Source organism: Buteo buteo, chromosome 13, assembly GCF_964188355.1.
Source record: "Buteo buteo chromosome 13, bButBut1.hap1.1, whole genome shotgun sequence".
Classification (NCBI taxonomy): Eukaryota; Metazoa; Chordata; class Aves; order Accipitriformes; family Accipitridae; genus Buteo; species Buteo buteo.
The window spans coordinates 12,188,542-12,198,538 of record NC_134183.1 but is presented as its reverse complement, the minus strand read 5'-3'; the positions used below and the strand labels follow the sequence as shown (position 1 = coordinate 12,198,538).

At 66.9% G+C, this 9,997-nt stretch overlaps 1 protein-coding gene across 4 annotated transcripts; it reads left to right on the top strand.

Moving 5' to 3' along the window:
- The first annotated feature begins 2,955 nt into the window (after nt 1-2,955).
- Nucleotides 2,956-9,680, top strand: FES (FES proto-oncogene, tyrosine kinase). Of its 4 annotated transcripts, XM_075044774.1 has the most exons (19): nt 2,956-3,091; nt 3,865-4,116; nt 4,219-4,392; nt 4,466-4,562; nt 5,003-5,186; nt 5,499-5,636; nt 5,747-5,866; nt 5,949-6,071; nt 6,141-6,327; nt 6,426-6,503; nt 6,756-6,965; nt 7,300-7,422; nt 7,664-7,717; nt 7,835-7,953; nt 8,165-8,259; nt 8,375-8,498; nt 8,634-8,791; nt 9,005-9,127; nt 9,295-9,680. In XM_075044774.1, the coding sequence occupies exons 2-19, from the start codon at nt 3,892-3,894 to the stop codon at nt 9,435-9,437; spliced, it is 2,475 nt and encodes an 824-aa protein (XP_074900875.1). In that variant the 5' UTR covers nt 2,956-3,091; nt 3,865-3,891; the 3' UTR covers nt 9,438-9,680. The 4 variants fall into 4 exon arrangements, with proteins under 4 accessions (XP_074900875.1, XP_074900874.1, XP_074900873.1 ...); XM_075044773.1 differs by having other exon boundaries at nt 6,810-6,965; nt 9,005-9,680; XM_075044772.1 differs by having other exon boundaries at nt 9,005-9,680.
- The last annotated feature ends 317 nt before the right edge of the window (nt 9,681-9,997 follow it).

Here is a 9,997-nt window from a genome sequence, read left to right as displayed (position 1 = left end):
TCTGCTCCACAGCCGCAGGAGGGGGCCTGAGGCTCTGCCGGCAGCCCTGCCTGCAGCCGGGCTGGGGGCACCTTGCTGTGGTGTCTCCCTGCAGGCAGGGAGCCCCAGCTGCTGTGCTGCCCGCCGTAGTGTGACTGCAGGAACCTGCAGCGCCGGGTGCCCCTGCAGCCCCTGGTCAGGACAGAGAAGCCCCCCAAGCAGTAAAGAACGCCCTAGATCCAGGGGCTGCCCTGCCCAGGCTGCAGGCAGGAGCTGGTGCTGAGCAGGGGCTGCTGTTTGGGGATGTGGTGGGGACTTGGCACCTGGGCAGGGACCAGCCCCTTCACCTGAGCGATGGGAAGCAGCTGCTTATCAGGAACCCACAGCGAGAGAAGCTAATTTGGGAACCGGATGCGGTGTAGTAGGGGTGGGGGGCAAAAGCCTGGGGAACTTGCACCCATTTCCCACAGCACATGGCTTGAGCCCCTCCGCTGCAGCCTGGGGTCCCACCGAGCTCGCACGCTGCAGCCCATGTCCAGCACCACCCTGCAGCCGGAGCACAATGCCCACGGGGCAGCCCTGGGGGTGGGGATGGCCAGGCTGGACCTGGGACCTGCTCATGCCGTGGCCAAGCCCCAGGCAGAGTCCACCCCAGCCCCACCGACTCCCTCGCAGGGTCCCAGCCCCCCAGGAGGTTTTGTCAGGGCTGCGCTCACTCGCAGAAGCAGCTCCTCTCTGCAGAGCCCCTCGGCCTCGCTGCCCCCATCTGTGGCTGTGGTGGCTTCCTGTGGTCAGGAGCGAGTTCCCCGTGGCGTCCAGGCGACGGCCGGCACTTCTCGGCCCGCTCGCTTTTCCTTTTTTCATGAAGCCAGGGTGGGGGGACAGGTCCCTGCCGGCCCTCTGCCGAGGGCTGTGTGGGCCAGAGCTGGCAGCTCGCAGGCCACGTGTGGACAGGCGGGTGCTGCAGGTGGGCTGCGGCCATAGGGTGCTGCAGCGACAGCTCCCGCCAGGGGAGCAGGCAGAGGCCGCAGCCCCACCAGGCTCTGCAGGCTGCAGGAGGGTGGACGGAGGATGTGAAACTGGGTGATCTGTGGTGTGGCTCACAGCAACCTTCTTGCTGCAGGCAGCGGTTGTGGCTTCCAGGGAACAAGAGCTTCTGCACTCACTGTCGCACCCGGAGCCTTGCAGCACAGTCCTGACTGGCCCAGCACTGCGGGGGGGGGCGGCCCCCTAGCCCCCAGGCTCGGATACCTCCCACCAGAGGTGCCCGGTGTCCCTGGTGCAGCCCAGTGCAGGCAGGGAGGGGACCAGCGCCGCCTGTGAGGTGCCAGGGGGTGCTGGAGGATGCTGGGGTTAGGGAGAAGCAGCCCCTCGGCCTGGCTTGCGAAACACTCGCTAAGCTTGAGACAATGCTGCAAGTCTCTCTGGAACCGGTGGGGCCTGTGACCGCTACCAGTGGGACCTGCAGCTCAGGCAGAAAACAAAACTATTCCTGGGCAGGCTCCAGGGCTGGGGCAGAGGGGGCTGGAGACAGGTTGGTATCTGCTGCGGGTCGGGGCAGCTGCAGTGCTGGTGCTAGCAGAGCTGCTGTCACCCTCAAACGTGCCATGAAAATTACTGTTTCCAGGATCCTGACACTGGTGGTGCCAGGGAGTGTCAGCAGCACTCAGTGCTCGGTGTGGCTGAATAGGGCACAGGGAAAGCGGAGCCCTCCCCAGCAGGCAGGACTCTGTGGGGATGGGCAGGCAGGGCCCCCCGCTGCAGGCAGGACCCCTTGGGGACCAGGGCTGGTTACGGGGTGACCAGCTGGTAGGCAACTGGAGACCCCGGCAGCATGTGGCAGCTCTCGAATTGCTCATCTGGGCAAGCAGCAAATGGGCTGTTAACTGGGCTCCTCTTGCCTGGAGGGGGGGCCATGGTGAGTCTGGGTGGGGATTTGTCTCACTCAGCACAGCTGGAGTGCTGCTTGAGGTCTGTGGCTGGGGCACTGTGGCAGCCCCTGGCTGTGCCATGCCACGCTGTGCCATGCCGTGCCATGCTGTTCCGTGCCATGCTGTTCCATGCCATGCCATTGTGCCGCTGCTTGGTGTGATGACCCAGGCATTGCTCAGCTGTGGGAAGGCGCGTCAGCAAAACTCCCATCTGACACACTTTTCCCCCCAACTTCCTCTAAAAGTGGAATCAGCTCGCTTGTGTCCTGCAGGTGACCATGACACCCCTCTGGGGCCGGGGCCTCCCTGCCAGGCACAGGACGGGGGGCTCAGCACAAACCACCCAAGAGGTTGCCAGGCTGAGCCGAGCAGAGCCAAGCCAGGCTGCGCCAGCGGCGGGGACATGCAGCGGCACTGGGTGGCGGCAGTGGCAGCTGCTTCTGCGATGCAGCTGCCAGGGCTGAGCGGTCTCACCGTGGCACCAGTGGAGCACTTGGAGCGGGGAAGTGCCTGGGGCTGCCTCAGGGAGCGGGGTCCTGGCTGTGTGGGCATGGGCTGGCGACAAGAGCTGGGGCACGACTCCATGGCTGCCCAAGCGGTGGATGCTCTGTCCTGTGGCCTTTCACGGTCACAAGGGCCAGGCTCAGGGGTGGTGACGGGATGGTCCTCCTTCAGCAGGGCTGCTCGGAGCCCTGGGGACCCCCCTGGGTACCGCCCTAGTCCCTGCAGCCTCTCAGGGAAGCAGGGGCACAGAGAGGGGCTGGGGGACAGGCAGGACCAGGCATGGCTGAAGGGGCTTTGCTGGGTGAAACCCCTGTGGGGATGGGGCTGAGTTCAGGCTCCGCAGGGGTGATGGACCACAGCCAGGGCGAGGAAGAACCCTGGGCTCCTGCAGGGCCAGATCCTGCCAGCGCCAGGCCTTCATTCAAGGCAGCCGGGAGGGGCAGCGGGGCTGGGGGCTGCCCAGCTATGGCGGCGCTCTGTGCCGGCGTCAGCCCCAAGCACGGGGACTGGCAGGGAGGGGAGGAAGCACAGGAAATCTCGCAATGGCTGTATGGTCAGCACTGGGTTTCCTGTTCCTCCTCAGGAGCGGGAGCTGCACCAGGTCCAGACTGCGCCGGCCCTGACCCTGGGAGGACACCAGCGCCAGCCCCACGGCGGGGACCTCGCAGCACACACAGGTTAGAGGGGCCGTGGCCCAGTGGGGCACTGGCAGGGACAGGGGACCCTTTTGTGGGGCTGGGGGGGGTGTCTCAGCCCTGGCCTTCTGTGGGGTCAAGGGCTGTGCCAGAGGCTGTCCTGCCCTGCACAGAGACGTGCTCCAGCACCTCCTGCTCCTGCTGTGCCTTTGCCATGGGGCAGGGCACCCCGGGACCATGGTTGGGACCAGTTTGGCTCCCAACAGCCGTGCCAGAGTCCCAGGTGCTGGGATGCGTCCAGGCTCAGCACCTTCCTCTGGGGCTCGTTGCCCCGTCCCCTTCCTGCCGACTCCCCGCCTGTGCCCTGGCCCCCGGGAGCTCCCCTGTCCCGGTTTGCCCAGCCACCCCTGCCACGGGCACAGGGGTCACCATGCCAATGGGCAGAACGGGGCTGCACCTGGGCAGGGGGTACAGCTGCGCTGCCCTTGGGGAGCAGACTCGTGTGCACGGCAGAGGTGACGCTGCTGTTCTTGACCCCACACTTCCTCCTCCCTGGCACCATCTCCCCGGGCCCCAGCTGCTGCGGAGCTTGGGGCGTGCTCAGCTCTCCCGCCTGCTTTGAATGCTCTTTGCAAGGCAGATTGCATGGGACAGGGAGAACTCTGCCCCTCACCACCAGCCGGCCAGGGCACCAAGTCCCGGTGACAGGGCGATGGGGTGGGAGGGTGTGAGATGCAAATGACCCCAGCCACTGCTGAGGGCAGCCCGGGGCGCGGGGCAGCAGTCGTGGCTCAAGCTCTCCTGATGCTCCACAGCCTCCTCCTGCTGGAGACGGCGGTGCCATGGGCTTTGGGCCAGAGCTGTGGTGCCCACAGGGGCACAGCGCACTACTGCGGCTGCAGGACAGCGAGCTGCGCCTCCTGGAGCTGATGAAGAAGTGGATGACACAGCGCGCCAAGAGCGACCGGGAGTATGCGGGGATGCTGCACCACATGTTCTCTCAGCTGGAGAAGCAGGAGGGCCATGGGCAGGTCCGCACTGGTGACCACGGTGGACAGATCGCGGAGGTAGGGACACCCTGGTGCGGGAGCGCACCCCGCAGAGCCCGGTGCGGTGTGGTACCGGGGGGCAGCCATCCCCACACTGTCCCTGACACCCCATCCCTGCAGTCCTGGTGGGTGCTGGCAAGCCGGACGGAGACGCTGAGCCAGATCCTGCGGCAGCACGCAGAGGAGCTGGCAGCAGGGCCGCTGGCCAAGCTGAGCCTGCTCATCCGCGACAAGCAGCAGCTGCGCAAGGCCTTCAGCGAGCAGTGGCAGCATCTCAGCCAGGAGTATGCCCGGGTACGCGGGTCCTGGCGGGTGGAGCGGGGGGCACAGCCCGGCCCCGCTCCCCTGACAGCATCTGCCTCCCCAGATCACGCAGCAGGAGATGGAGAAGCTGAAGGCGCAGTACCGCAGCCTGGCACGTGACAGTGCCCAGGCCAAGCGCAAGTATCAGGAGGCCAGCAAAGGTGCCCGCCAGCCCAGCCCCCTGCCTCCCCCGTCCCCATCCCGCTGTGTCCCCTCCAGCTCCCCTCATGGGTCAGGGATGGCCGGAGCACCCGGTGCCCTGTGGGACCCCCAGTGCAGCCTGCACTGGGTGGGGGGTCCAGGGGCAGGTGGCATGGGGAGAGCTTAGCCTCGCCCCGGGGGAGCTGGGCACAACTCCTGCAAGTTAGAGCTTTGGGATACTGTGCTGCGGGTTGAGAGCATCCCTGGGGGAGGTCTGTGACTGCCCCGGCCCCCCTGCCTGCCCTGGGACCCCCTCCCAGCCCTGTCACCTCCCTTGGCCCCTGCCCCAGCCCCACTGGGTGCCTGTGCCCCTCGCCGGCTGCTTGGGGGGATGTGGTGTAGCACTGGGACCGGTGCCACGGTGGCAGCGGTGGGTGTTTTCCGCGGCCTCTCCACCCAGACAAGGAGCGGGACAAGGCGAAGGAGAAGTACGTGCGCAGCCTCTGGAAGCTCTATGCCCTGCACAACCAGTATGTGCTGGCCGTGCAGGCGGCCACACTCCACCACCACCACCACTACCAACGGGCACTGCCCAGCCTCCACCAGTCCCTTTACAGCCTGCAGCAGGAGATGGTCCTCGTCCTGTAAGAGCCCTGCCTGCCCCGTGCCCCACTGCCTGTCCCGCACCCCGTTGTCCATCCCTGGGCACCCCCACGGCCCCTGAGAACCAGCAGTGCTCCCTCCTCCTGCCAGAGCTCCGCCAGCCATGTGCATCTTCCCTGCCCTGCACACCCCCTGCCCCTCACGCCGCAGCCCTCACGGTGATGCCCTGCAGCGCCATGCGGCATGTGGGGACTGGACACCAGGGCTGGGGCAGGGGTGGTGGCGCCTGGCCACAAGGGCCCTGGGCTGGGGGCACAGGAGCCCGGCAGCCCCCAGCACCCACGTCCCCACAGGAAGGAGATCCTCAGAGAGTACTACAGCATCAGCAGCCTGGTGCAGGAGGACGTGCTGGCTGTGCACCGGGAAATTGCCAGCGCGATCCAGGCCATCGAGCCGGCCACGGAGTACAGCGGCTTCATCCAGAGCCACAGGTACGGCCCCACGCGGCTGCAGCCTCTCTGCCAGGCACAGCCCTGCTGGCCATGGGTGCCGGTGCTGGCACAGGGCAGGTGGGAGGCAGAGCCATGCTGAATGCCCACAGGTATGGCTCCGAGTTGCCGCCGGCCGTGTCCTTTGATGAGACCTTGCTGGAGGAGACGGAGAGCCTGGCACCGGGGGAGCTGCAGCTGAATGAACTGACCGTGGAGAGTGTCCAGCACTCGTGAGTGGAGCTGGGCTGCGGGCAGGGGCCACCGCCACAAGCAGCATGGCTCAGCGCCATCCGGCACCTGTGTCTTTTGCAGCCTGACATCGGTCAAGGAGGAGCTGGCGGCCGCCATGGAGGTCGTGAGCAGCAAGGAGCAGCGGGTGCAGGAGCTGCAGGCGGAGATCCGGGATGCGGAGCAGGGCCAGAGCCTCGGGGAGCGGTGAGGTGTGGCAGGCAGGGGGCGAGGGGCCAGGGGCGGTGGAGGCTGACCGCTCTGTCCTGTCCTCAGGGTGCACTTGCTGGGCAAGCGGCAGGGGCTGCAGGAGGCGCAGCAGCAGCTCGAGGGCTGCCTCTGCACACAGGCCAAGCTGCAGGCGCAGCGGGACCTGCTGGCCGGGAAGCTGGCAGAGCTGGGTGCCGGGGACCCCCTGCCTGCCCTGCCTCTGCAGGAGGACCGGCAGTCGGTCTCCTCTGTGGTGAGTCCTGCCCCACTGTGCCCCGGGAGCTGCAGGGACAGGGCATGCCGGGCTCGAGTCACCTCCCCAGCCAGCACACAGCTCATGTCTCTCCCCAGGAGCAGGAGCGGAGCAGGGCCACCACACTGGAGACCCTCAAGAACCACATCTCAGGCATCTTCAGCCCCAAGTACTCGGTGAGTCCCCAGGCACCTCTGCCCACCCTGCCCTCCCAGCCAACTGCCTTGCCGAGCCTCCCTGCCCTCAGCATCCCCTGCCCTCTCCTCTCTGCCCCTACAGCCCCCTCCCCTCTGTGCTCCAGTCCCTCCAGCCTCTGCTCGCCCCTGCCTGCTGCGCCCTGCCCTGGGCACAGCTTCCAGGCATCGCCGCTGCCCCCACCTCTGGCACAACCCGGGGGTACGGCTGGGCTCACCCCCGTCTCCATCCAGCTGCCACCCCCCATGCCCCTGATCCCGGAGGTGCAGAAGCCGCTGTGCCAGCAGGTCTGGTACCACGGGGCCATCCCGCGTGTAGAAGTGCAGGAGCTACTGAGCTGCAGTGGGGACTTCCTGGTGCGGGAGAGCCAGGGCAAGCAGGAGTACGTGCTCAGTGTGCTGTGGGATGGGCAGCTCCGGCACTTCATCATCCAGGCTGCTGACGTGAGTGACCACAGGCAGGGAGAACGGCTGGGGGTGGCCCTGCGCAGGTCTGCAGTCATGGGGCCCCTGGTGTGAGTGCACAGGACGTGTGTGTACAGTATGAGTTGCGTGCACCCGTCCTTGCACAGGCCACGTGTGGAGCGTGGGGTGTGAGCCCTGCATCGTGCACGTGAATGCCTACTTGCGCGTGCTTGCTGTGCCCGATGTGCATGCCTGTCCTGCACCGTGTGCGTGCATGCACACTCATCCACATGTGCACAGCCATGCACCCCAGCACTCGTGAGCACACCCATGTGTGTGTGCAGGAAAGCTCCTCAGCCTCCCCTCCCCACAGAACATGTACCGGCTGGAGGGGGAGGGCTTCCCCACCATCCCGCTGCTCATCGAGCACCTCCTGCAGAGCAAGCAGCCCATCACCCGGAAGAGCGGGATCATCCTGACCAGGGCCGTGCCCAAGGTGATGGCAGGCAGTGGGGAGGGGGACGAGTCCCCTGAGCACGGGCCAACCCTGCCCATCCCCTTCTCCTGCCCATGGCGGGACTGGGAGCCCCAAGCACGCTTCTCCAGCCTGCTGGGGGGGCCTGAGGGCTGGGAACCCCCCTCCAGGGCTGCTTGAGAGGGAGCTGCAGGGGCAGGTGGATGTGGGCCTGGGGCAGGCTGGGGGACAGCTCACCGCCTTCAGTGTCTGCTCGCTGCAGGACAAATGGGTGCTTAACCACGAGGATGTGCTGCTGGGGGAGCGCATCGGCCGGGTGAGTCAGAGTGCTCTGGTGCTCTGGTCCCTGCCTGTGCAGGGTCTGTGGGAGGGCAGGGGTTGCCTTGGGCCACGCTGCGGCAAGCTGGGCCGGTGCACCCGTGTCTTTCGGCAGGGTAACTTCGGGGAGGTATTCAGTGGCCGGCTGCGTGCTGATAACACCCCCGTTGCTGTGAAATCCTGCCGGGAAACCCTCCCGCCTGAACTCAAGGCCAGGTTCCTGCAGGAAGCCAGGTCTGTGCATCCGCCACTCTTGTCCCAGACCGTCTGTCCATCCTCAGGACTTGGGGCTGTTTAGACGCCACAGGGACTGCAGCATCCTTGTGCTGAGGGTGGTGTCCCCAGGCCAGCTGGGCAGAGCGTCCTGGGGACAGCACAGAGGTGCCTTGTGCCTGGGACAGCCAGGCTCCCCATGCACTCACGGTGCCCTTCCTTGTCCGCACAGGATCCTCAAACAGTACAACCATCCTAACATTGTCCGGCTCATCGGTGTCTGCACCCAGAAGCAGCCCATTTACATAGTCATGGAGCTGGTGCAGGGTGAGCAGCCCCATCCTGCAGCCCTTGCGCCGCAGGGGCAGCCGGTGCATGCATGTGCAAGCTCGCCACGGTGTGCCAAGGCAGCTGCACGCCAGCTCCACAATCCTGGGTGCAGGGGGGGACTTTCTGAGCTTCCTGCGCAACGAGGGGCCGCACCTGCGGGTAAAGGAGCTGATCAAGATGACTGAGAACGCTGCTGCTGGCATGGAGTACCTGGAGAGCAAGCACTGCATCCACAGGTGGGGTCTGGCAGTGCAGACAGGCACTGGGCAGCGCAGGGTGAACCCCAGAGCCCTCGCTGCACCCCATCCTGTGCCAGGCGGAAGTCCCTGGGGATGGCCAGATGCATGGCTGACAGCTCTGGGACGTCCCAGGGACTTGGCCGCTCGCAACTGCCTGGTGACGGAGAAGAATGCCCTGAAGATCAGCGACTTTGGGATGTCACGGGAGGAGGAGGATGGCATCTACGCCTCCACGGGGGGGATGAAGCAGATCCCTGTCAAGTGGACAGCGCCTGAAGCACTCAATTATGGTATGGGATGCAGCTGGGCACAGCCTGGTGGCCCTGTGGCACAGCTGGGAGCCAGGAGTCCAGGGCACATTGTCCTGCTCCCATGTGCCTGGTCCTGGGGAGGGAGGCAGAGAGAGCTGGGGCACCCCAGTCTTCGTGAGCACGAGCACAGCCAGGGCAGTGGTGCTATGGGTGTCCCCAGCTGCCAGCATCCATCCCACCCCATGTCCCCAGGCCGATACAGCTCGGAGAGCGATGTCTGGAGCTTCGGCATCCTGCTGTGGGAAGCCTTCAGCCTGGGCGCCGTCCCCTACGCCAACCTCAGCAACCAGCAGACACGAGAGGCGGTGGAGCAGGGTAAGGGACACAGCCAGGGTCTGGCTCTCAAGGGCCACTGCGGGGTCATGGGCCCTGCACTGTGGGTCTGGGGTGGAGCCATGCCCATGGGATGGGCAGGATGGGGCTGGGGGGAGAGAGGGGCCGGTGGCCTGGGCTGCTGTGTCCCCATCCCTGCCACCCCCCAGGTGTGCGGCTGGACCCCCCCGAGCAGTGCCCCGAGGAGGTGTACCGGCTGATGCAGCAGTGCTGGGAGTATGAGCCCCACAAGCGGCCCAGCTTCAGCACCATCCATCAGGACCTCATCACCATCCGCAAGAGGCACCGGTGAGGGGGACCACCGGCCGAGGGCAGTGCCCCGCCGCCCCCAATCAGGACAGCACCGTGTGCCCCGGATCCATCCCGCCAGCAGCATCCGTCCCTCGGGCAGGGCCTGCCTGGGAAGCAGGTGCTGCGGGGCAGCCGGGTGGGGCTGTGCCCCCACCCTGGCCCAGGGCAGGGGGCTCCCGTGCACCCCGGGGACATGGCACCCATAGCTCCTGCCGGGCTTGATCCTGTATAATAAACAAACGAGCTCTGCAGCACCGCGTCTGTGGGGGCTACGGGGGGACACGCGCCCGGGACAGGGTGCACCGGGACAGCACACCAGCACCTTGACCCAGCCCCGGGGCTATGGGGGGCCAGGCATGTCCGGGTGCATCCCCGGGGCTGTGGGGGGACGGCTGGGCCTGTCCCCAGGGCTACGGGGGGGGCACGTTCGGGTGCGTCCCCGGGCCTACGAAGCGTTGACCGGGGCTGCCCCGGGGCTGCTGGGGGATGCCCGGGCCTGTTCCCGGGGCCAGGTGGGGGTGGCGGGGCCGTCCCCGGGAGCTCGGGGGTCCCGGCCGGACC